Genomic DNA, 26,301 nt, shown 5'->3' on the forward strand with positions numbered 1-26,301 from the left:
GCTGTCGGTACGGTGCTTGTTCTTGATCCGTAGGCGGGCGAGCTGTCGGGCTTCTTCGGCGCGCTGGAGATAGGTAGCGACGTCAACATTCTCTTCGTCAGTCACGTGCGGCAAAATGGCGTCGAGCGTCGTCGTCGGGTTCCTGCCGTAAACCAACTTGAACGGCGTGATCTGTGTTGTTTCTTGCACCGCCGTGTGTAAGAGAAGGTTACATACGGCAGGACCGCGTCCCACGTCTTGTGCTCGACGTCGACGTACATTTCTAGCATGTTGGCAAGGTTCTTGTTCAGGCACTCCGTGAGACCATTCGTTTGCGGATGGTAGGCAGTTGTCCTCCTGTGGCTTGTCTGGCTGTATTGCAGAATGGCTTGGGTGAGCTCCGCTGTAAAGGCCTTTCGTCTGTCGGTGATGAGGACTTCTGGGGCACCATGTCGCAGCAGGATGTTCTCGACGAAAAAGTTCGCCACTTCGGCTGCGCTGCCTTTTGGTAGAGCTTTAGTTTCAGCGAAGCGGTTGAGATAGTCCGTCGCCACGACGATCCACTTATTGCCGGATGTTGACGTCGGAAACGTCCCCAACAAATTCATCCCAATCTGCTGGAATGGTCGGCGAGGAGGTTCGATCGGCTGTAGTAATCCTGCTGGCCTTGTCGGTGGTGCCTTGCGTCGCTGACAGTCTCGGCATGTCTTGACGTAACGGGCGTCGTCGGCGGTCAGACGCGGCCAGTAATACCTTTCCTGTATCCTCGATAACGTCCGGCAGAATTCGAGGTGCCCAGCGGTTGGATCGTCGTGTAGGGCGTGCAGTACTTCTGGACGCAGCGCTGATGGTACAACAAAAAGGTAGCTGGCGCGGACTGGTGATAAGTTCTTCACAAGCAGGTTGTTTTGTAGCGTGAACGAAGACAACCCGCGCCTAAATTCCGTAGGGACAACGTCGGTGTTCCTTTCCAAATACTCGACGAGGCCTTTTAGCTCCGGGTCTGCTCGCTGCTGTTTAGTGAAGTCTTCCGCGCTTATTATTCCAAGGAAGGCGTCGTCGTCCTCCGTCTTGCGGCGGGGGATCGATGGGGGCGCTGATAGGCAGTCGGCGTCACAGTGTTTTCTTCCGGACTTGTATATTACCGTGAGGCCATATTGTTGCAGTCTGAGGCTCCACCGCGCCAGCCGTCCTGAAGGGTCCTTTCAGTTGGCTAGCCAACACAACACGTGATGGCCGCTGACGACTTTGAATGGCCTGCCATAGAGGTAAGGGCAGAATTTCGCTGTAGCCCAAATGATGGCCAGGCATTCCTTTTCAGTCGTAGAATAATTGCCTTCCGCTTTTGACAGCGACCGGCTAGCATAAGATATCACCCGTTCAAGTCCGTCTTTCCTCTGGACTAGGACGGCACCTAGGCTACTGGCGTCAGTGTGGATTTCGGTATCGGCGTCCTCGTCGGAGTGTGCAAGTACCGGCGGTGACTGCATGCGTCGTTTGACGTCTTGAAATGCTTCGGCCTACGGCGTTTCCCACTTGAACTTGACATCACATTTGGTTAGATGTGTTAGCGGCTCCGCGATGCGTGAAAAGTCCTTGACAAAGCGCCTACAGTATGCACACATGCCAAGGAATCTGCGCACTGCCTTCTTGTCGATTGGCTGCGGGAACTTTGCGATGGCAGCTGTCTTCTGCGGATCGGGGCGTACTCCAGCTTTGCTGATGACGTGTCCTACGAACAGAAGCTCATCGTAAGCGAAGCGGCACTTTTCCGGCTTCAGAGTGAGCCCTGATGACTTGATGGCCTCTAATACTGTCGCAAGCCGCCTAAGGTGATCGTCGAAATTTCCGGTGAAGACAACGACGTCATCCAAGTAAACAAGACACATCTGCCACTATGGCATGACCTTGAACTCGTAGAGGCCGTCTGGCGTGATGAAGGCGGTTTTCTCGCGATCTCTCTCGTCGACTTGTATTTGCCAGTAGCCAGACTTGAGGTTCATCGACGAGAAATATTTAGCGTTGCAGAGCCGATCCAATGCGTCATCTATCCGTAGAAGGGGGTATATGTCCTTCTTCGTGATCTTGTTCAGTTGACGATAATCGACGCAGAAGCGTAGGGTTCCGTCCTTTTTCTTCACCAGGACTACAGGAGATGCCCACGGGCTTTTCCACGGCTGGATGATGTCGCCGCGCAGCATTTCGTCGACTTGTTGCCTAATAGCTTCACGTTCTCGCGTCGAAACTCGGTAAGGGCTCTGGCAGAGTGGTCCGAGTGAACACTTCGGTTATTATGCGTTGCTTTGCAACTGGTGTTGTTGGCCTTCAACTTGTTGGCCTTTAACTTGTTGGCCTCCAACTTGTTTGCTCGGGCGCTCCTCTGGAATGTACTTTCCGTGTTTTCTGCGCTTCTCAATTAGCTGTGCGATTCGATGTGGTCTGGGGAACTCGAAGTAGGCACAGGAAACAGCCCCATATCTAACACCAGCCAAAACTTTCTCGCTCGGCATTATGCAACTCTACGCGTCTTGGCCGACATCCCTGGTCGAGCCAGCGCCGGCGAGGTCGGCGACATAGGTTGGCCTTTTAAAGCGAAGCTTTCTTTGGCTCTTCGACTTTCCCACTGCTGCTGCTTCTTCTGTGGGCTGCTGTGGCTGCTACTGTCGTGCATACCACGTCGGGGGGTGGTTCAGAGCGTGTATATAGATGACAGGCGTAGTAAGAGAGGAAAGGCGACGGGGAAACTCGTTTTGACGACACCGCTGGATGGGTGGATGGATGCTGTGAGCGTCCCCTTTGGAACGGGCGGGGGGTTGCGCCACCAAGCTCTTTCCATTATACTGCCTAATGTCCTATCTAGGTTAAACAATAAAAAAAACACGATGAACTTCCACAACCAAATTTTCTGATCCCCTAATGCGAACTGTGCTTTTGTACGTCTCCGTTTTTTTGTCGTTTCCCTACTTTTCTTCCACCAATCCTCCAATCGCCTCATACTAATCCCTATCGAGGACATGTTTACTTTTCCACTACTATCGCTGAACCCAAGGGCTTCAAGGAGGCCAGTGGTGCCTAAATCGACCGCTGGGCAGACGTCTTCACATTCTAATAAAACATGCTCCATAGTTTCCCTAGCTTTACCGCAGCCAGCAATTAAATGCTTCTTCTTTCTTGTTATATCTCGCTTTATAGGTGCGTGTTCTAAGGTATCCCGATCTCGCTTCGAAAAGTAATGAGCTTCCCTTTGAGTTATCCTAAATTGTTTCTTTCCTGATTGCGTTTTTTCTACATGCTCTGGCGATGCCCCTCGTTACAGGGGCCCAATCGCATCACGGAAGAAGAATGAAGCTCTGCCATCCACAGCTCAGAACTTTCACCTCAAACCTGGGCTGTCCAGAGAGCCCTTGATGCGGCGGTTAGGCTCGGCCTACCAGTAGCCTCGTGGGAACGGCCCGCAGCTCTGCCCTAGGGCAAAGCTTCTCAGGACCTTGTAATTAAAGTTCTTTGTCTGTCTGTTTCTTAAGTAGTTACTCATGACAGGTTTCTTTTCCATTACCGCCACCCATGACATTATTTCAGCCTCTCTGACTTTCCGCTTGACGTTCTTGTTGCTGTGTTGCCCACCCTACAGGCCGCATACTTGCTGGTAAGCTTCCTAGTTTATTTCCTCCACTGTGAATCAATGTTTTTCCTGTACAGATACCTCAACACTCTCCCAGCCCATTTACTTTCTTCCATATTCCTCAGTCGATCTTCATACCCAATTTTACTGCGAGCTTCCCTCACTTCAAAACTAGTCCAGCCCATTTCACCCTTCACAACTTTATTTGTAGTGTTCCCGTGAGCGCCCAATGCGAGGCGTCCCACTGACCTTTGTTTTCCATCGAGTCCTGATTGTACCCCTGATTTAAAGCAAACAACCACGTCGAATGTACACAATGCCCTTTGGAGCTCCCTGGCCGTAGCCACATTAGCCGCTTGACAGCTGTAATCATCCGTGACTACCCTTTTTCTGTAGAACCTGTACAGACACCCTCTTTCTGTAGAAAGACGTCGTCGTTCCATTTTATGTGCGTGGACGTCAGGTAAACGGACAGCAGCTCCCCCCTCCCCCCCAATCATCTTTTTTTTGCAACCACGGTTTTCAAAGGCTTTTTACTTTTACGCGTGACGTCATGGCTCAAAAGGTACGGAACTCTTATCAAGAACGTGTTGATCACATGCAAAATGCGCATGTCATGCTATGCTATGCAGCTAGCAAGAGGGCGCCTAAGTGGTGTGTCGCTGTTGTCTGAGAAATCGGATACTGACGCCACAATTGCGCTGGTGCTGTTTTGTCACGGAAGGCCCGAAGCGAACTGCAATATTAGTGGCAAACCGAGCCTGCCGACAGGCCGTGGTGATCAGTGTTAGGCTTAACTGTTTGCTTTAGTCGTGACTGGAGTTGAAAAGCGTGCCTGTGGCTATTAACAAGCGATTCTGCACACGCGTAAGTGGCGTTTTTACTTTCTGCGATGAAGCTCCGCAGTAGAAGTAAAGAAATGGTGTTGAAACTGGGCCGAAGATAAAGTCGTGAGCGAAGGAACTTTCTACAAAGGCCTCCTAGCTTTAGAGACAGACCTACTACTTTGGCCGTTATTTCATTCTTTGAATGACTGCAAAAGCAAGAGCACTAAAATATTACTAGTATCTAAATGTGTTGTAGAATAACGAATGAATTATTTCTTCCGGTAAAATTACGTGGTCTGGTAAGTGTGTTGTGCACATAGCTGAACGGCGTCGCGGTTAAGATTGTTTGGGTTTCGAAATTTCTATGAATGTATCTTAGCGGTAATTTAAGTGCTACGTTACGGCACTGTTGCGGCTGTTTTTGTCTTGTGTAACATGTTCATGCTGAAGAGAAGCGAATTATGCTGTAGCGGACGCAGGTGGCGATGGCGAAGCGAGCCAAGCAAGCCAATTTCTCGGATTCCGAGCATTCTGAAAGTGATGGATCATCGTCGAACTCGAGCGAGCGGAAGCCATTGTCAAAAGAAAGCAGCGGAGCAAAACTTGCCATGAAAAAGCAACCGAAGATGATTGACACGATAATCGACGCAGTGGATAACGTTGGTGAGTACACACCCTTCTGCTCGTCCTGTTGCCGTCTTCGCGTAGTTATAGCTAAGCGTTTATTCTGAGGCTACCTTCTAACCTGCGCTTGCTTACACCGCAGTCTTGCGCTGATGTCACCTATGTCGGCGGTAAAACTTCCGTGTTGGTCGCACCTACACGGGAGGTTCTTTGCATTCAGTGAATGCATAAGACGCACCCTGTTTCGCTGTAGAATACAGCTGCCCACGCCCCCATATCTTGAAACATAGATGGTGCCACCGAATAGCACGTTCTAGAAGGCAAAAACAAGTTCCACCTGTGGAAACGAAGACCAGTAAAGAACGTATTCACATATGCATATATGTGCAAGGACAATGGTACGGCTAGGTTATTTTGCAAGTTCCATCAAGTAGTTTCATTTGGCCACTTTAGCTCCATTTGAAACCTGAGTTACGCTGGTACACGTTTTGTAAGCGCTAATGGTGAAAGCACCATTAAGGCGTACACTGCGTCACTTCGGCTGTGACTGCGCGCTTCGCCTTTGTTCGCGTGCACTGTACCGGTTTGTCTGCTTTATGCCGAACAGCTCTGTACGTAGCCGAATCTGCCTATAAAAGCGTGTTACACTTAAAACAAAAAGTGACGCATTGGTGACCGACAATAAGCGGTCGTACAGCGTAACCTCGACTCCACTCAACAGTGGAATAATGCACGGCGGCATCAATTTTTTTTCGTGTAGCAAGACAAGTAGGACAGCAGGCTTCTTGACAACTTCGTTATCAGAAAGTGCATCTCAACGGAGGGGCGAACCACGCTCGCAGTTCATCCGGCTGCTATAAAATGGTTTTTGTTGTCACGCTGGTTAGGCTGCCCCGTCCTCGCTCGCTCATTATTCTGTCGTGTTAGATTAACCTGTGAGTTGAGCTGACAGACTTAATGAGGCGTTTTTACAGCGGAGCTGTTATACGCTAGGTTCTGGCGGTTTGTGTGCGTAAGCAAGAAAGATGGCGGCCACCCGAAAGCTAAAAGAGATCAAGCAAAAGCGTATCGCCAGCTTTATGTCCCAGCTGCGTTTAATCGCGAGAAGTGTAAAAAGGCATTGTGATGAAAACTATCATAATAAAAGTAAAACCGGAGTAGACACTGCTTGGTATGGATTGCGGTTTGACGTTACTTGATCTGTAGGCAGATCACGTAACCTTATCTCAGTTCCCTTTTACCCGTGCAATAATGGGTAGGCCACGTGCGGGGAGGAATGCGAAAGAACAGCGCGCCTACGAAGAACACCGTCGTGAACAGAAGCGGGAATGTGCGCCGCGACGGCGGGCGGCGCGTAATCGGACGAATCTCGTGCCGCAAATGCCAAGCGTGTGCACCCTTTGGTTGGATCACCCCTACCGACTCTACTTCCATCGTAATTGGAGGTGATTTCAACATAGACGTGTCTCGGACAGACGGAAAATGGTTCGTGGCGTTTCTCTTGGAAAGGTTCGGCATTCAATGTTACACAAACATCAGCGTGCACACGACGCGTCATCGGTGCGGTATATATACCTCGCATTGGCCGAGAACCTTTCCAGTGTCGCGACAGAGCCACTGGCCGTATGTCATAGCGGTCATAAAGCGATAGTCCCCTTGGTGACCAAATAACATATCTGAAGAAAGCAAACAAAACAAAGTTAAAAATAAGAAAAAGCAATGAGTATGCAATTTCATAAAAGAAAAAAAATGTGAAAAAACGAAATTGTCTGTGGTATGTTATTTTCGATCAAGATATTTATCAACATCAGCCTATTTTATGTACACCTCAGGACGAAGGCCTCTCCCTGCGATCTCCAATTACCCCTGTCTGCGCCAACAGATTCCAGCTAGCGCCTGCGAATTTCTTAATTTCATCAACCCACCTAGTATTCAGCCGTCCATATATTCATATTTATCACCATATATATAGCTCCACTGGTCATGCACCTTCAGAGTAGAATGGCTCAGATTTTTGTTTTTGTTGACTTGTGTTGCCGCACGGCATAATGTCGCATGAAATTACGCAAGGTATTTGGTCTATTGTCCTTAAACAGGTAAGACTGAGCGCAGCGAACAACTCTTCACAGAAGAGTTCCTCGGTGAGGCGAAAATACTTTGCCGCTAATAACACGTTTCAGAAGACTGACGAAAAATCTATCTCTTTAGAGCTTCAGGGGCGGTTCGTTAAATCGCAAACTTGAACCGCCACATTTTAGTGCACCCAAATTTTTTACAAATTTTGAAATTTGCACCTAATTCGACAAACCGATTTTGAACGCTCAATCCACGCAATATCGATACCGAGCGCGCCAGGAGGGCAGAAAAGGCAGTAGCTGTCCAAGTATGCGTAAGCAATGCGCCACTTGCTCATCTCCACGCAGGCTTGTGTTATCAATGTTATGGAACTTGATCCGACCAGTATAAACCCTTATCAACCCTCACCGGTCGTTCGCTTATGTTCGATAGCGAACTTGATAAGGCAGGTTTAATTATTATATATACTTCATTACGGCAGTCGAACCCACCACCATTACTGTTAGTTAAGAAGTAAATTAGCCACAGTTTATTAAAGCACTAAGGCACTCCCCCGCAGGGGCGTCTGCATCAGCAGGCGTTTGGTGTGTTGCGACACCACGTACCCGAGCACACGAGAGTTGGCCCCTCCCGCGTGTAGCCGTGCGCGGCTTAGCCGTGTCTGGGGAAAGGAGTATCCTGGGGCTTGAGCCGATGCTGGGTGTTTGGACCTTTAAGGCCCCCCGGCGGAGGCAACACACCCCTTTGGCCTCTGCTTCACATAGACGGCACCTTCAGAATGACCCACCTGGGGGAAATCGGCAGTCGCCTTTTCCTTTACTTGCCTCTCTCTCAAATCTTCGTCTTTACCTCTCACTTTTTGACCATTCCTGTCTTCTGTCTTCCATTTACTTCCTTTCTCCATGGTGGCAAGGGTTAACCTTGTGTGGCTATCCTACCTCGGGTACACCATATTTGGTTATAGTGACGGCGTACGACTGGCGTCGTGCAGACTTGTACACAAGTTCTGCCGCGTCCCCGTGTTGGGCTCCGTGGTGGGCGGTCGGCGCTGTTGCCGAACATACACATTTTTCTCATGGCAGCGCAAGCCTCGGTTCTCTGTGATCGGCGTCTGAAAAGATGCCGCACCGAAGCAACGTTCCCGTTCTCTTTTCGGAACAATGCTCCATCATTTCCCAAGTTCTATGTACAGCACAGCGACAACAACGTACCAGTAAGAAAGCTCTCTCCATTCCTAGTGGCCAAGTGTCTAAAAGAAAGAAATCGGACCTACATACAAAGCCACAAAAATGTCTAGCGGGGACCTCCTCCTAGAACTAAATGACAAAGAACAAGCGCAACAGCTCACAGAACTTACCAGTATTGGTAACGCAACAGTGACAATTTCACCACACAGAACACTAAATAAAAGCAGGGGTGTGATATCGGAGGAAGACTTCATTGGCTTGAGCGACGAACTGCTGGAAGGTTTCCAGGAACAAAATGTTACCAAAGTCCAAAGAATTGTCATCCGCAGGAACGACTAAGAAATCCCCAGAAAACATGTTATACTCACCTTCGGAACAAGTGTAATGCCTACCTCGCTGGTTGCAGGTTATGTAAAGGTAAATGTTAGACCATATATTCCGAACCCCAGACGACGTTTCAAATGCCAATGGTTTGGACATGCTTCGCATGCATGCTGAAGACGAACAACTTGTGCTAAATGTAGCTCCAGCGATCACCAAACTGACAATTGCACCTCTTCCCCACTTTGTGTTAACTGCAAGGGAGATCATCCAGCTTATTTGCGGTCTTGCCCTCGCTGGTAAAAAGAAAAAAAGAAGTAATTGCTGTAACTGTCAAAGAAAAAATCGCATTCTCTGAAGCCAGAAAGCGGCTATCGTATCTTCCGCGAAGAAGTTACGCCGATGTGGCGCAGATCGGGGCAGCGTCACAGAGGTCTCAGGAGTCCTCCGAGACCACGCATAGTGGTCCCGCAGTGACCCCTCCCGCCCCCGTGGTGGAAGCAGCCGGCGCTGCTCCATCCTCTACTAAGGCCCTGCAGACACCAGTCCCGCAGGGCCTTAAGATCAAGCGAACTACAAGGCCCGAGACACGTGTCTCGGTGCCCGATTCTCGGTCCTCCAGTGCTTCAGAGAGCGATGGAGGTCGATCCGAAATCCCCGGTGTCGTCGACGCCGCAGGACAAGCGCTCTCTCGAGCGCGGAAACAGGGACAAAGTCCAAGTCACCATGTTAAATAAGAAAGCGATAACCTAAGGGGTATTGCTCTTTTCTATTAGAATTCTTTAGATCTGTGTCACCTAATATCTTTCTTATTCTCATTTACTTTTATAGCCATTTTTGCCTTTCAGTTTCAAGATGACTTTTATTATCCATTGGAATTGTCGAGGGCTTTTACACAACTTAGGCGGCATCAAAGACATGTTAAGTAACTTCTCTCTTGTGGCCTTGTGCTTACAAGAAACAAACTTAGGCGAAAAGCACAAACATTTTAAAAGGCTTCACTGTTGTACGGCGCGACCGTACACAGGCGAACCGGCTGTCGGGTGGTGTAGCTATTCTACAGAGCGGCATTGCAGCTAGAGAAGTTGCCATTAATACTCACTTAGAAGCCGTTGCTGTCACGGCTATAGCACACAAAACCATTACCATTTGTTCAATGTACATTTCACCACATTCGCATTTTACTGTACAAGATCTGGAGTTAATTTTAAATCAGCCACCTAAACCTTTTTTAATAGCGGGTGATTTTAACGCTCATATAATATGGGGTAGCAAAACAACTTACACCAGGAGACAAACACTTGAAGATTTTATCCTGACAAACGAAATAGGCCTTTTAAACACTGGTGCGGCAACCTACTGCTCCCCAAGCACAGGAGCTATGAGCTGTCTAGATCTGGCGCCGTGCGCTCCATCTCTCTTTATCGATTTTAAATGGAGTGTTAACAATACTTATGGTAGTGATCATATGCCCGGCATTATTAAAAAAACATCTCCTTTCCCTACAGTACCATTAAAATCACCCCGTTGGAAACCCCATCTAGCAGACTGGCCTCTTTTCAGCGAGAAGGCCAGTCTGGATGACATATCAGATGGTCAAACGATAGACGAAATGAATGAAGATTATTGCCTCCATATTGCTGCAGCAGAACAGACGATCCCGCAATCGTCCTGCTTTTTAAGGAAAAAACTAAACCCTGGTGGACGAATGAATGCATACAAACTAAAAAAAGCCCAAAACAAAGCGTGGGGTATCTTTCGGTGATACCCAACACAAGATAACCTGCTGTATTTCAAGATAGCAAAGGCGAAAGCCAGATACACGCCTAGCCTAGCCGAAAGACTGTCTTGGCAATTGTATGTATCCTCCATCAATAGCTCAATAACATCCAAAAGAATGTGGGATCAGCTTCGTAAGTTTAGAAGCGAGTACGCTCCTTATACGATGCCCATACCCTCGCCTCCAGGTACACAAACGAATTTAAAAGAACAAGCAGACATATTAGGGCCGCATTTCCAAAACATATCAAGCTCAATAAACTATTCCACTGAATTTCAAAAATATAAATCAGCAGAATAACAAAAGCTTCCGACAACAGGAAGTTCCGAGAGATCATATAATGCCCCCTTAATACTTCCGGAAATCAAGAGTACTCTCTACTGGGGAAAAAAAAAAACAGCGCTAGGTCCGGACAGAGTACATTACACAATGCTCGCACACCTATCTCCAAAAGCAGTTAACACATTGCTCCGCTTTTTCAACATCATTTGGGAAGCAGAAAAAAAAAGCCAAATGAGTGGAAATACCTTTAAATCCCTTTCTTGAAAGCTGGAAAGCATCCTACAACAGCTACCAGCTACCGACCTATAGTACTCACAAGCTGTCTTGCCAAGTCCTATGAATCCATTATAAGCATCAGATTGGCATACGCCCTTGAAACTGAGAACCTGCTCGATAATCATCAGTGTGGGTACAAGAAAGGCTGCTCTACAACAGATATAGTTCGGCTAGAACGAGATACGTGCGGCCTTTCTACACAAGCAATACTGTCTCAGCTTTTTTTTATCTAGAAAAGGCGTACGACACAACATGGAGGTTTGGTATTTTAAGGGACTTAGCGGATTTAGGGATCCGCGGTAGAATACTTAAATGTCTAGCTGATTTCATGTCCGATCGAACATTCCAAGTGCGTTTAGGAACGGTGCTGTCCCGCGTAATTAATCAGGAAAATGGTGTGCCTCAGGGATGTTCATTAAGCACAACATTGTTTGGGGTGAAAATGAACTCGGTCAATAATGTAATTCCATCCTCCGTGATGCATTCATTATATGTGGATGATCTACAAATTGCGTGTCGTGTATCGAACATGGCAACCTGCGAAGGGCGAATTCATATTACATTAAACAAACTAACGCAGTGGGCGTCCGAAAACGGTTTTCGCTTAAGTGAAAAAAAAAAACCATTACTGTTTATACAAAAGAGGCCTACAACCAGATCCCATCCTTAAGCTACAGGAAGCCACAGGAAGCCACACTACCGGTAAAACAGGAACACAAGTTTCTGGGTGTTCTGTTTGATAAAAAGTTAAACATTATCGCGCACATAAATGGCCTTAAAATTAAAGCGAACAATGCTCTTAACATGCTCGAAGTCCTGTCCCGGAAGCGCTGGGGCTCTGACCATAAATGCCTGCTACGCATCTACCGCACTTTGGTGCGTAGCATATCAGACTACGGTAGCATCATATATGGCTCAGCCAGACTATCTTACGTCCGACGACTTGACCCAGTTCATAACCATCGACTACAACTGGCAAGTGGTGCTTACAGAACATCGCCTGTCCAGAGCTTATATGTTGACTGTAATGAACCTCCTTTACAGCAGCGCAGAGTGCTACCAACTTTTTTATGTACTCAGAATTGAGTCCTCACCACAACACATGTTTCAACATTGTCACACAGTGCAACTCACGCTTACGCTATACAAACAAACCGAACATGATTAAGCCGCTTGTCCTGCGATATGAGGAATATGTTCGGGATTATGACATTCCTCGCGAAGTCCTCCGGGTTGCCAGAAAGCCACAGCGTTTGGCCCCGTGGTACGATGGCCCCGTGGTACGATGGTGAGTGGTTCGTGGTACGAACCACTCACCAGTTCCATGAGGTGATCCTGCGTCGACTTCGGATAGGACACACATTTAACACAACTTTCTCCTCCGAAATGAAAACCCGCCGACTTGCGAAAAATGCAATCAACCTCTTACAGTAATACATGTCCTTATAACATGTCCACAGTTTGAAACACAGCGACGGATGCTTTTACACAACCTATATAATTTACACATACTTTTACATCCTGCCCTATTACTGGCACATGACCCGCTAGTGCCATTTACTAACCTGTTCCACTTTTTAGAGGCAATTAGTTATTTACACGAACTATACTGCAATGCAGGTTTGTCTGCTCTAACCTGTTCCTGAAAACTGTTCTACTTTTTAGAGGCAATTAGTTATTTAGACGAACTATACTGCAATGCAGGTTTGCCTGCTCTAACCTTGCGTTTCCTTTTGTCTTGTGACTGGCGCAGCATGGCCTTCGTTGCCTTTGTGCCAGTAAACGCCAACTAAGGCACTCGAACCCACGACCTTTGGTATTAAGGGGAATTAGGATTGATTAAAGCAAAGCTGTTGCAAGCCCACCACTACATTTACTGAGGACGGAGGGGGTATACAATGCTCTATTCGTGGTTCGGATGCTTGTTTTGAGCTTGTTCTTTATCGAAACGTATACTGTTCTGTGTTGTATGGATCATTTCAATGAATGTATGCACTGTTAGCTTCAGTTAGCTGAGCGCTTGTAGCCTCTGCCTTTGTGGGTATGAGTTTGCTTGCTTACGGGGGTATGAGCCATTCATTCTTACGTGGAAGACGAAGTTCACGTTAGTTAGGCATAGAAATGCTTACGCATTTAAAACTATTTACAGAATATAGTGAGAAACTTGACATAATCATCGGCTGGGGCCCGGAGCATCATGGTATAGCTGGGAAGGAAGATGATGAAATAGCTGACTCGGTGGATATATATAGCCCCCTTGCATTTACCCATGCTCCATACCGATACCTTCGAGCACTAGTGTGCAAGAACTTACGGAAACTCGCAGAAGGAATGAGAACCTTTAGTGAATAAGCTCCGCACAATACAACTACGAGTTAGCTCTGGATACTTTGTTTCGTCAGACATGAAATGACCTTCAGCCGCTTGAGAATAGAATATGTTAATGGTAGATATACTCACTTCTCCTGGTGGTTGATCCGCCCATCTGCAGTCGCTGGGATCTTCCACTCGCCGTTCATGTCGCAAATGCCGCAAAATGTAGCAGGAAAGGATCCAATACTCTAGTTCCCTCTACAAGTCATGCACCATTGAATCCATCCATGTTTCTATCTCATGAACGCTTGGTCCCTTCTAAATAGGTTTGACTTTCTGAAGGGTGTTGGAATTTTAAAGGTAGCTACAACGTCTGAATGAACCAGTCATATATCATAGATGATATAGCGACTGGCGTAGATCAAGACCAACGTTCTTAGACATACTTCAGTTTCACTGCTCCCTATGCGAGCCCATTGGCCGACGTGGCCGAAACGGGTGTCACTGAAACTACCGGCGCTGCAGTCGCGTCTTTCGTCATGCGCCGCGCGTCGTCTGCTCTTGCTGCGAGGCGTCGTTTGCACCGACAGGCCTGTAGGCGCTTATCCGACGGTAAATGTAGTTTAGATACGCAGTCTGAGTTTTGTGAAAAGCCTGCCGCGCTTAAGTGACGGGGACTTCACGGTGTCTATGCACTATTGGCGCTGTAGTGACGCATCTCTCACGCAGCGCGCATCGTCTACTCCTGCGATGTCATCTCTGCGGTGGGTCGTTTTCCCCAACTGGCCTGTGCCGTTCGCTCTTTGACGACTGCGTTTTGGCTGCTGAACAATATTTTATGCCAAGGACCTTTGAATGACATGTCTGGCTAGTCTTTAGAGGCTGCAACTACACCGCAAATGAGCGGTCGTGCACTACGATTCCGCTTTTCAACCAACTTTTTCCCTACAAAAGCGCTACGGTGCTCCCTTGAGCGGGGGCTTTGTTTTTTGCTGCTTATTCTTAAGATGTGTATTAATTAAAGACGGCGAGCGCCTGTGCAGACGTAGGGACATTAACGCATCACGCCCAGCAGTCGCTTGAGACAACGCTGTGGTGAATTGATCCACTCCCGTCAACGCTTCTTCGCCTAATAAATTTAATTGACACATGTATTTTTTATAGTTGTCCGCGGATATTATGGGACGTGCAAATGAGTTGGAAGTGATCTGTGAGCAGTGACAAGGACGAAGTTAAATACATATGAACAAATATTTATTTAGGTCAAACCTTAATTCATTTTCTTTTTAACGAACAAAGCAAACAACAATCACAGTGACACTTTTTATTTGCTTTGTGCACAAAAAAGTAATTTTGAGCTACTTTTGCTCAAAGCAATTTTGCTTTCTTTCTGGCAGCTTGCACCTGTTCTGTCAGCGATGCCTCACTGTTCATTTTTTTGGAAAAGAAGTGCATGCGCATGACAAGATAGAACTTGATGACATTTGCAGTCACCTCCTCATAATGATTGTCACATCCTAGTGCCGGCACAGATGCTTTGTCTAGCCCGTCCAGGATGCTCCAAAATAAGTCACCAAAAATTGCGTTACTGTCGAGTGTGTGACGAATTATTTCTTCTATGTGTTTGATGACGGTGAACATTCTGAAAGAAGGTTCACGTAAGCACCCTGGCTTGAATGACCTCAGCTCTGCCAAAAGGCTATGCGAGGGTCGTGGGTCACCCGCACTTGGTGGCACAGAAGCACTTTCCAGTGATTCAACACACCGTTCGCAAGACATGGATTTCGTAACTTTCTTCAATGTATATCCAGCCAGGTAGTAGACAACCATTTCTTGTGTTCCTGCTTTCTGGTACCCGTGGTCGCCCAAGTCATCCATGTGGCCTACTGAAAGACTCATCCCACATAGCTTCTTGTATAGCTTTGCTTCAACTGCACCTTTCAGCTCAGCAGCAGCCTTCGCCTTTTGCCCCAGGCTGTCGTGAAGAGACACCAGTACACCATCGGGAGCGCCAGAGCAATTTCCTCACTGCATTTTTCACAGGTGTGAACAAAGACAACAATCTATAAATCTGGCTGAATTGAACTACGGATGGGTGGTCATCGTCGCCATGAAATGAACGGACAACTCCGAAAAATTTCTGAAATGAATAAAGAAAGCATTCTGTGAGTGATTTTGCCTGCGCACTTTTTAATTTAATGGTGCAGTAATACAAGTAATCACGATAAGACAAACTTTGCATTTGCGGTTTGTGCATGCATTAAAATTCAACAGCCCTCCACATTTTCAACAAGCATTTGCGCATTACCTCTAGGGGATCTTGGTTGAGCTTCACTGTCAGTATGTAGGGGACACCAGCTTCGTGGAGCTCATCAATTATGTCGAGTACCGACATTAGCGTAACACGCAAAGCTTCGGTTGTCTGTCGCGAGGCAAACATAAGCATGTTTCGGTGGTGGTAGTTGTGTTCCGTGATGTTGAGCAGGCCGAGAAACTTCTTGATTATCTGCGCAAATAAATGAATTTATACTTTGCACTAACTGTAGGGCTTCCATTAAAACGTCATGTACACTGGCTTAAACCGTACCTCAATCTTCGGTGATCCCTTTCGTATTCCTTCTGCAGGATGCTTTGTGGTGAGTGCATCAAAGACGTCATTCATTGTCATTGTAAACGCTTCTGTTCCCTCCGAGTCTTGGAGGCCTTCAACGCTTTCTGCCCTGTATAACTTCAATCCAATAGCAGTACTGCGGCTGAACAGCTGTGGAAGGCAAACAAAGTGTAACAGTTGTAGTTGAAAAAACTTGCAAAGCAACAGACAGCCACCTTCTATATTTTGGCGTATTACTGTTTTTAATCGCTCACCTGTGCAGCGAGTCGCACGTTCATTCTCTGCAAGTTTGTGGGGTTTAAGTGCGCTGCTGAGAGCTTGGGGACGACTTTGAGATGATGCTTCCTTTCGCACTCATAGAGGAGTTGATAGCGGGCAAAGTTTATGCGGTTATCTCCAGCCTGAAAAACAGTTATCGACGCCAATCAGCACAGGTTATATATGAAATAAACTACGCTAGCTCACCTGTCCATATTTGTGCTTGAGCAAATGGTTGCGTACACACTTCAGGGCATGAGGCACATCACACAGGAAATAAAGGTACGCGCTCTCAGGCAGGCATGGATGTGGAATCTTGTGAGAAGGTGAGGTTACGCTGCCGCTGATTCCCATCTGCTGCCACATCGAGCGATTGTTCCCAGCCCCGTCACTGACTACGGCGATCACCATAGCACCATGTTTATGCAATTGCATTCCTGCTTGCAACACCAGCTCTGCTAAAATCTTGCCAGGCGCAGCACCTTTCGTGGCAAAGGTGGCGATCGGTTGCACCCAGCTCTCCAGAAGTGGTACGAACATCAGCACGAACGCATGATCTGCAAGTTGGTCAGTTCCTTCATTTGAAATACCGCCGTAGTCCACAAAACCATCAAGTTTGAAGGTTGACTTGTTGAAATCGTACGCCTGGCGTAACTTAATTTCATCCAAAATCAGTGTGCCGAATTTCTTCCCGTCTGCTCTGTTGCCCAGCTGTTTTCCAATAGCTTCCATACAGAGAGGATTGAAACCATACTTGCATGGTATTCCTTTCAGTATTTGTGTGAGACGGCTCATGGAGGGCAAGGGCAGCATGTTCATGTCAGACAGAAGCTTATATGCTCGAGGGCTCGCTATCCTCAGCATTAAACAATTCAGAAGCCAGTCCGCATTGTACCGCGCGCCACACGGAGACTTTGTTTTCAACTGTTTAAACGATGTCATAAATGCAAGTCGCTGCAAAGGCGGAAGTTCGGCCAACGCTTCCTCGATTCTGTTATCGGGCATTTCATAAAGCCTTTTCTTCAAAGCCAAAATTTCCTTCTTTTGCTTTTGATGCGCAGCAGCCGCCCTAAGCAGCCTCTTCTTCACATTGCGTAGTTTCTGATATCGCTTGAGCGTTGTGCTCGGAGCCTTAATGCTCAGTCGAAGTTTCCTCTGTAGACGGAGACAACGCGCGCAGACTAGTTGCTTTGTAAGTACATTGCACTGCTTGTGATGCATATTATCTGATGTCGCCGAGTCACGCTGGCCTTCTTTCACGCCCGCACATATGTTCAAGCTGTCTGCTTCTCTCAGGATTCTTTCCACACTTGCAATGCTAGTCGCAGCTCGAAATAGCCTCTTGTGAATTTTGCTGTAGCCGTTTATGCAGCAAGTGTACAACAGTTTTCATTACTCGCAGATGCCCGGCTACCAGTTGCCTCATGTAAAATACTCCACATCGCTTCTGTGTTGCGTCGTCCTAAACAATTTCGAACTTCCAGAGCGCAGAAGGCAGTGTCACGTTCGTGAGATCGTTGAGCGCAAAATGTGTAGCGCATATTTCTGAAGTTCCTTCTTCCAAGCCCAACAGCAGGTTTGAAGTTGAAGCGCTGTCACTACAAGCTTCACCCGATGTAGTTGCCGGCACTTGCGCTCGTTCTTTTGGTGGACATCGCTTTCGCTTCACATTTTTTGGCTTTGAGATGTGCTCAGGCAGCCCAGGAAAGAGCCGAGGAAGTGCGCCGGGAGCAAGCATCCATTTCCCGCGAGGAATCATTATTTCTTTGTTACCCACAACATGCTTGTAGTATTTCAAAATGTCGTCGTCCTCAAAGTGGCGTTCACAAACTTTTGATTTGTTTGTGAGGCGTTTGTCTTTTCGGTGTAGCATGCGCTCCCAACTTTTAAACTCTCCAGCGTCTTGCGGCGGTGCGAAAAAATGGTGACCAGCGGCATCGTGTCTAAGGCCGCTCGTGCAGCCGGGGGCAAAACAGCACGGCATAGGGAACTTCTTGCTGTCATGAGATGCGGAAACGCTTCTTCAAGAAGCTTTTCAAGAGAGCAAATCGCGACACATCACACAACACCTACAAAACGGAGAAGGATAGCGACTGACGACGCAGTGCAACGAACATGAAACCAGAAGTGAAAGCAGAAGTCAAGTTTCAAGTTCCTTACCAGAAACGCACTTACAATACATAGCTCAGATATCACAATATTTCACAAAGAGGCTCAAAATTAAGAACTGTGAAATAACTACTTCTCAAAATATAAAACAGAAATCTACCAGAAATGACGCAACTTCTATCAGAAACGAAACAAAAAGTGACGAAAGACGCGATCGCAGCGCCGCTAGTTCGCGTGACCACCACTTCGGCCATCTCCCGAGCGGAGCTGCGAAACTGAAGTACTATGTCTAAGAACGTTGATCAAGACGGCACTGGACCTCATTACCTGGGCCTCACTACCCTGACTTCGCTGCGGCGGCGTTAGATGGCGCAGGCTGTCTAGAGGGAAGCGGGAAAGAACATTTCGGTTGTGTACATGCCTCATATATGACGTATTTCTGCAGGTGCAGTATGATGTGTCGACGCATTACTTCAATGCTTACCGCAGTAACGTCGACATTCATCGTGAGCTGGGTTCTGCCTTTTTTTATGTCTGACTGGCCAGTATACTTGCTCACAGAATTAACGTTGTATTGTTTCAGTACAACTCAACCACTCTACCGCTACCGTCCTGGCTACCTACGAGCTTAGCACTGCACGGGCCTGGGTCGGCCCGAAAGCCTGGGGCCCGCGGGCCGGGCTCGGGTCAAGGAGCTTCGGACTTGGGTCGGGCCCGGGCCTCGGTGATGCCCGTAATAGGCCGCGTATGTTATTGGTGACTTTTGAAAACTGCCTACAATACATAGGAAAAAACTTTTTGTCAGCTTTAGATGGGGTGATGAGGCGTGGCTTCTCCAGGCGGGGCAGATGGCCGTCAGTCGATGTTTGCTGGTGACCTCTTCAGCTAGTTCTATGGCCTGCAGTTGGGTGTCCAGGCTAGAACTGCGCAGCACCGCCTCCCATGCTTCAGGTGAGGGAGAGGCCATCAGGTTAGGAGGGATCCTCCTGGCAGTCCAATATTATGTGATTCAGTGTTGCTAGTTCCCCACAGGATCTACAGAGTGGGCGCAGCCACGGGGACAGCGAGCGATGCACAGCCTGTTCTACGGCGGAGGAGAAACGCGCTTGCCTCGTCCTCCCTGCCCCCTAGCGCGCTTACTTTGTCCCCCCACCCCATGCTTCCGCTCTAGCTATCTTTTGATCACGTGACCTCCAACATCAGGCACGCTGGAGGACGGGGCAACTATTTTGCAAATGTAGCACAGGGTTTCATATCGCACGTTAAGGCACGGGTATATATAGTGGGTTAAATATATATTTCTTTCCATTTTACCCGTTAATTTATTAGCAACAACGCCAGACCAAGTCCTGAAAAAGTCAAAACTATCTCTACAAAATGTCCTGTGCCGCGGATGGTATCTTCACAATTACCGAGAAGTGGACCATGCTTCGCTCATGCTCCAGAGCTAACGGGCCGGCCGGGTCGGGCCGGGCACAAATCTTTCGGGCCCGGGCCGGGTGCGGGTCAGGTTTGACCCTACCGAGTCGGGCTCGGGCGGGCCGCCACATAACACTTTCGGGCTCGGGCCGGGCCCGGGCCTGAAAATATGGCCAGTGCAGTGCTCTATGCGTGCTTTGCGCCTGCTAATGTTAAGCTGCGCCAGGTGCATGCAGAGAACGGATCATCTAGCATAGCAACGCTGTCAAGTGGCCGGGAAGATAGCGATAATGGTATCACTAAAGCTACGCTGCAGCCTGCTGTGTCATGGTTTGCTATCGCACGGTAGCCGCGATAGGTTTTCATGAAATGCATGTTCGACGGTTGTGAAAAAACGTATACCCGTAGTTTAAACCTGCTATCGGACAAGATAGGCCGTCACATTTTGCAGCAACCATTAAGTGACTTAAGTTTTAAATCTGGCACATAAAGTGTTGCAAATTTTCAACAAAATAACTCGCTGAGATCAGAATGTATGATTTTACTGTGAATGACAGTGTGGATCATTGTAAAACGAAAGGGAAGTAATGTTCTCATTTCCTTGGTCATTATGCCTTTTTTTGTATGCAATGTGCTCTCGCTGTATACAAACTTCAATAAATTAATCCTGTACCACCCCATGTTGACAGAATACTTAAAATGAAGTACTTAAGCGCTTGTCTTAGTATTGTTCTGTTGTCGGTGTTCTCGCTATCCTGAGATATAGATCATACTAACTAGCCCGATAAGAGTGCTTGCTATGTACCTAAGTAAGGCTACACTCGTCACTTTTGATGATGGGAAATCGTGAGGTCAACCTGCCATGCATGCTTGTTGATATTGAAGTGAGCATGTTTGCGTTTCGGTGTCTTCATGCACTTTTTTCCTGATTCTTGCAGATGACAGGAAAGGTGCAACTCCCATGTACATAAAGAAATTCATACTCGGTGAGCTTCCTTTCAAGATAATCGCAGTAAACACTAGACTGTCTGAAAAAATCTTGTCATAAGTGTAAATAAGAATGAATGGTGAGAGTTGCGAAGTTTTTGGGGTCAGTTCTGGGAATCGCCTTTCTGAGTAAAGATTCTCAGGTCCTTGGTAGCTATTCTATCAGTAACAAAAGCTATTATTTATCAATACACCAGATATAGAAAGTGTGTAATATTTTGAGACGTTTGCGGAAACAGTTGTCGATATCCTAGCACACTGGACGCATAACAAAAAAGCGAAACCGGTCTCAAAGCTTCATCAGAGGTCCATCGGTACCTCAAGATTAGTTGGAATGCACTGGTGAACTCGCTTATTCACATTATTGCCTATAGGCATGAGCTGCAGAGAAACTGATCTCTGGAAAGATCTGTGTTAGGTGCTGTGTGGTGTGTGTCCAAACTGTGCATGCAAACGCTCTAGTATATTGTGCTGTGAATGCACTCAGTTAAATTGCACCTATAAGGAAGAAACAGAGAATCAAGCCAGTGAAAGCATATGAGGCATTGTTTAATTGAAATGTAGAAGTAAGTTAAAACGAAATGAAAGTAGACTAAAAAAAAAAAACTTGCCGCAGGTGAGAGCCTAACCCACATCTCCCGCAATTCCGCGTGCAGTGCTTTCTTCGTTATTTGTGTGTGTACAATATTAGCCCTGGGAGTGTTCCAGCGCCACTCATGACCAAGGCAGCCAATGGCAGCCGCAGGCGTCGACTGGTGAAAATGTACCCTTCGTTACAGCTTTCATTAATTTAACGGTGCTATGACATATGCCAAATTGCAAAAATTATATGCGCATCAAGGGTGTTTTGTACGGCATCCAACACTTAACGGTATAAAGGGCTGCACAACTCAAAAGCAGCTAGTGCCAAAATAAATTTATCATGGGCTCAGACGGGCCGCACTTAAGTAGAACACGTTGCATCTTTGGCTTGCGGTAACGCAATATGTATTCGGTGTCATCCTATTCAGGACAACTTCTGCTCTCAGACGTACAGGTGCTTGCACAGTGTACATAACGTACCAGGTTGTGCTGCGCCGTTCAGACAGCCGGACTTTCCCGATCAAACACGATCACTCGCAATAAAATATTGGTTAGACTCGGCAATCGGTATTGTTTGGTACTTTTTATGTATACAGCACCTGCGTCCTCGCACCGAATTAAAATGCCTTTATTGCTACATAACTTATACAATAGCGGCATTCTCTGCCAGTCCAACTAGAGAACGTGCATGTATTTTTTTCACTGTGCCATCGCCGCAGGCGGCACCCATGTTTGGTTTGGTCGCGAAGGTATGCACACATATTCATTGGCCCACAAGGTTACTTTTATAAAGTTTGTATCATAATGCATGACCGCATATGCTCCGAAGAACCTTCGGTTTGCGAACAATTTGCTTAGTTGTTCGTAATACTCCCTTTGTGCTTTTCATAAATCACGCTTAACAATGTGTTGTGTAATGGCACTTTCCATTGTTGGGTATGTCGGGATGTGAAAATTGTCGGTGAGGAGACTGCCTTATTCGCAAACTACTTTAAGCACTCTTAAGAGCTAAATGGGTGTTTTTAGTTTCATCGTCCATTGCATGTATTTAGCATCCATTTTATTTAATATACCTTATGAAACGGGTGTATGCAAGAACATCACCACATTAAACAAAGAACAAACAAAAACAAACAAAAAAAGTTCAGCGCCAGTAAGGATATTGAAAGGGTGTTCTTTAAAATCCACCCATTGCTGACTCCCACAGGGTGTTCAAGGGCACCCTGTGTGAAAGGTGTTCTTGAATATACTAGCGTGCTCGTTACCGTTAAAACCTGTATTTGCAGCTATAGGATGTTAAAAAAGCCAAGCGTAATGTATTTTCTCTGATGCAAGATTGGATCTGAAGCTTTTTCTCATGAAATGAAGCAGCTTGAGTTCCTGGACCAACTATATCTAAAGATACCAATATTTCAAGAGCTACAACGTGGCTGCTGTGTGGCGCAGTGGATATCGTGTCTATAAAAACGGAAAAATGGGCGAGTGAGAAACTGTCAATGTTGAGCAGTACACAAACTGACAACACGAAGAAGGCTGCACAAGCGTATAGTGTCTAGCTTCCACGTAAAGTTCCTGGGTTAGAATCCACCTCCGTGCATTTCAACACACCTACGGATGAAATTTTTGTAACTGGACTTCATTTATATGGTAATGGTAATAAACAAATAGTAAACAGCGGGAAGTACGATGAGATTAGAAAGTTTTCCTTTCATTTCGCTCTTAGTTCACACAACCTTTCTGAACGGTGTCAATCAAATAGCGGATCTTGTATGAACACCACAAGAGTGCTCGTCTGTCAACAAACTGATTTGCATGTTATGGGTGTTAAAATGTTTAGTATGTTCAAAAATAGTCAATTTATATTCAATTCGGTCTCATAAATTGCTATTTGCACACCTATACGTTTTTGACAGTTGAAATAATAACCTGGACACTTCAAGCACTGCCGCCTGCGCGACTATAGAATGAATTCAAGTTGCCAGCGGCTACAATTATTCAATTGAAGTATATTGGCAAAGCGGGTTTGATTCAATTATATATAGCAATTTTGGAAAGTATCAGTTTTTGACCATTTACCGCAACGAGGTGGCTCAGTGGTTTGGCCTTCTGCTTCTGAACATGAGGTCATGGGATTATTCCCAGTCATGACGTTCGCATTCAGATGAGAACGGAAGGCAAAAATGCTCGTGTATATAAACTTGGGGAACGTTAGAGAATACTACGTGGTCAAAATTAATTCGGAGCCCTTATGAGTATTCCTCATAGCCCGTGTTGCTTTAGTGCGTTAAACCCCACATATATTTTTGCTTTTTGTCTTGATCTTAAAGTACGCTGTGCAAGAAACGAAGGAGATTATCAACTAGGTATTTAATTGCATTTTCATTTCTCCAGGCAAGTACCCTGAAATGGATACTCAGCTTTTCAAGGCGAGATTCAAAAGGACCTTCATAAAGGCAATCGAGAACCACGTGCTGGTAAGGACAAAAGCAACGGAACACGCTGAAGGCATGACCGGGCGGGTCAAGCTGGCGGCGAAGACGAAGCCTCGCAAAAAAATTACGTCTCCAGGTTCCTCGACGGCAGCATTGCCTTCAGCTCCAGGGCAGTCATCGAACGCCGCAGGTAAGAAGGCTAAACGTGGTGACGTCAACGCGAAGGCCAAGGCTGCCCCCGGCGAGGCGAAGGCCAAGAAGGCTCCTCCCGGCGAGGCGAAGGCCAAGAAGGCTCCTCCCGGCGAGGCGAAGGCCAAGAAGGCTCCTCCCGGCGAGGCGAAGGCCAAGAAGGCTGCTGCCGGCGAGGCGAAGGCCAAGAAGGCTGCTGCCGGCGAGGCGAAGGCCAAGAAGGCTGCTGCCGGCGAGGCGAAGGCCAAGAAGGCTGCTGCCGGCGAGGCGAAGGCCAAGAAGGCTGCTGCCGGCGAGGCGAAGGCCAAGAAGGCTGCTGCCGGCGAGGCGAAGGCCAAGAAGGCTGCTGCCGGCGAGGCGAAGGCCAAGAAGGCTGCTGCCGGCGAGGCGAAGGCCAAGAAGGCTGCTGCCGGCGAGGCGAAGGTCAAGAAGGCTGCTGCCGGCGTGGCGAAGGTCAAGAAGGCTGCTGCCCGCAAGCCAAGTACCTTGAACACAATCAAGGCAACCAACGACGTGGGAGAGCGCTCCAGCGAAGGCGACGACGTGGCAGAGCGCTCCAGCGAAGGCGACGACGTGGCAGAGCGCTCCAGCGAAGGCGACGACGTGGCAGAGCGCTCCAGCGAAGGCGACGACGTGGCAGAGCGCTCCAGCGAAGGCGACGACGTGGCAGAGCGCTCCAGCGAAGGCGACGACGTGGCAGGGCGCTCCAGCGAAGGCGACGACGTGGCAGGGCGCTCCAGCGAAGGCGACGACGTGGCAGGGCGCCCCGGTGACGACGAGGAGACGGATGAGCGCTCCGGCGAAGACGAGGAGGCGGATGAGCGCTCCGGCGAAGGCGAGGAGGCGGAGAAAAGTGCCAATGAAAACGAGAAACGTGCCAGCGAAGGCGAGGAGGAGTATAGCGCCAGCGAAGGTGAAATGAAGAATCACGCAAGCGAAAGCGACGAGGAGTCGGCCACCATCACCTCCAAAAAAAGTAGAGACGCCGAAGCTAAACCGATCAGAGGTGCCACTTCAAAGATGACTTCGGGGCAGCAGAAGTCTGGAAAGATAGTCAGTCGCCGCAAAGCTGTGGACGAGGTCGGAGAGTTAAACATCGCGGCAATTGTGTCCGAGTCCGAACCAGCACGGCCCCGTGCAAGACCAGCTCGTCGAGGAAAGAAATGAAAATCGAAACATTCAACTCCATGCTCCATACCATGTTACGCTTTTATTTGCACGTTTTTATCATTGCCTAATGACAAATTTTATGGAGTGGCGCGAAACGCTTGGTTTTGAAATTGTTTGAAGCACACCTAGCTGAATGCACATGTGGCTGGAAAATAAAAGTTCATTCGCTACCTTGTACTAAGTTTTTCTCGCTCTGGTATACATAAAGCCCCTCATAGGTTGCGAATACATTTAATGATTAGCGTGCATTGTTACTCCATTCGTCTAGGGCGGTCTCGAAACATAGCCACTCGAGATGGGCGCCACAAGGCAATTTCGGCGCGCACATTCCTGTCACTTAGACGGAAGTAAGCCGGCCAGCATAGCCCCCTGGGAACACGTTAGGTATTGCACCATCTCCGGGATCGGCGCACACATTCCTGTCGCCTAGAAGGAAGTAAGCCGGCCAGCGTAGCCCCGTGGGAACACACGTCGGGTATTGCACCATCTCCGGGATCGGCGCTCACATTCCTGTGGCCTAGATGGAAGTAAGCCGGCCAGCGTAGCCCCGTGGGAACACACGTCGGGTATTGCACCATCTCCGGGATCGGCACACACATTTGTCGCCTAAACGGACGTAAACGCAACGAAATATTTGAGAACGTATAGCAATGAGTTATTCGTCGCGCAGCACGTGAACACACGATGGATCAATAATCGCGATGTGCAATGGAGTCTCCGCAACTGAAGGCCATTTATGAGCTTTAAAAGTTAAGTACCGAAAACGTTTGCGGCACCACCGACGCATTTTATTGGACAGCGCCCACTTGCTGGGAGCTGCTTCCGTCCGCCATGTTATTCCTGGGCCGGTCCAGCTGCTGAGTTCGACGGCGCTAGCACGCTTTTCTTGCTTGTGCAGTTGTTGGCTACAGATTTTCAGCGAAGGTGACTTCTGTATATCTGCCGTGGTTTGCTGGAAGTCAGCGTACCTTTCCGGACACTTCTTGATGCCTGCTGCTGCAGTGTTTCGTTGTTCGCCTCAAGACAATGAGTTACGCACATTAAAGCTAAATGTAGCACAACTGCGGGTGCAATGCACGTTTCGAAAAGCCCAGCATCAGTCTGAATAGCGCTAACCAGGGTCCCCATAACGTAAAACTATTCCAATATATTTTTATTCCAATTTCCTGACGTCAAATTTGCGTAACCGCCGACGCAAGCACCGGGCGGTGACCCGCAGGATTATCTGAAGAGACCAATCATGATGCTGTCCTCATT

General features: G+C 47.7%; 1 protein-coding gene across 3 annotated transcripts; it reads left to right on the forward strand.

Moving 5' to 3' along the window:
• Window positions 1–4,270: 4,270 nt before the first annotated feature.
• Window positions 4,271–25,221, forward strand: LOC135900062 (histone H1.8-like). Of its 3 annotated transcripts, XM_065429500.1 has the most exons (5): window positions 18,727–18,771; window positions 18,849–19,010; window positions 19,105–19,216; window positions 20,623–20,670; window positions 23,645–25,221. In XM_065429500.1, exons 1-5 carry the CDS (start codon window positions 18,742–18,744, stop codon window positions 25,039–25,041), a joined length of 1,749 nt encoding a protein of 582 aa, XP_065285572.1. In that variant the 5' UTR covers window positions 18,727–18,741; the 3' UTR covers window positions 25,042–25,221. The 3 variants fall into 3 exon arrangements, with proteins under 3 accessions (XP_065285574.1, XP_065285573.1, XP_065285572.1); XM_065429502.1 differs by lacking the exons at window positions 18,727–18,771; window positions 18,849–19,010; window positions 19,105–19,216 and adding exons at window positions 4,271–4,468; window positions 4,908–5,091; XM_065429501.1 differs by lacking the exons at window positions 18,727–18,771; window positions 18,849–19,010; window positions 19,105–19,216 and adding exons at window positions 4,272–4,468; window positions 4,899–5,091.
• The last annotated feature ends 1,080 nt before the right edge of the window (window positions 25,222–26,301 follow it).

The sequence above is a fragment of the Dermacentor albipictus genome, chromosome 1 (assembly GCF_038994185.2).
Source record: "Dermacentor albipictus isolate Rhodes 1998 colony chromosome 1, USDA_Dalb.pri_finalv2, whole genome shotgun sequence".
Lineage (NCBI taxonomy): Eukaryota > Metazoa > Arthropoda > Arachnida > Ixodida > Ixodidae > Dermacentor > Dermacentor albipictus.

Bases quoted from the DNA above. Each gene is read 5' to 3' on its own strand.
- LOC135900062 (XM_065429500.1), top strand. From the start codon at position 18,742: ATGCTTACCGCAGTAACGTCGACATTCATC. The intron at 19,217-20,622 runs GTGAGGGAGAGG...TGATTCTTGCAG, and splicing joins CACCGCCTCCCATGCTTCAG to ATGACAGGAAAGGTGCAACT. The intron at 20,671-23,644 runs GTGAGCTTCCTT...TCATTTCTCCAG, and splicing joins CATAAAGAAATTCATACTCG to GCAAGTACCCTGAAATGGAT.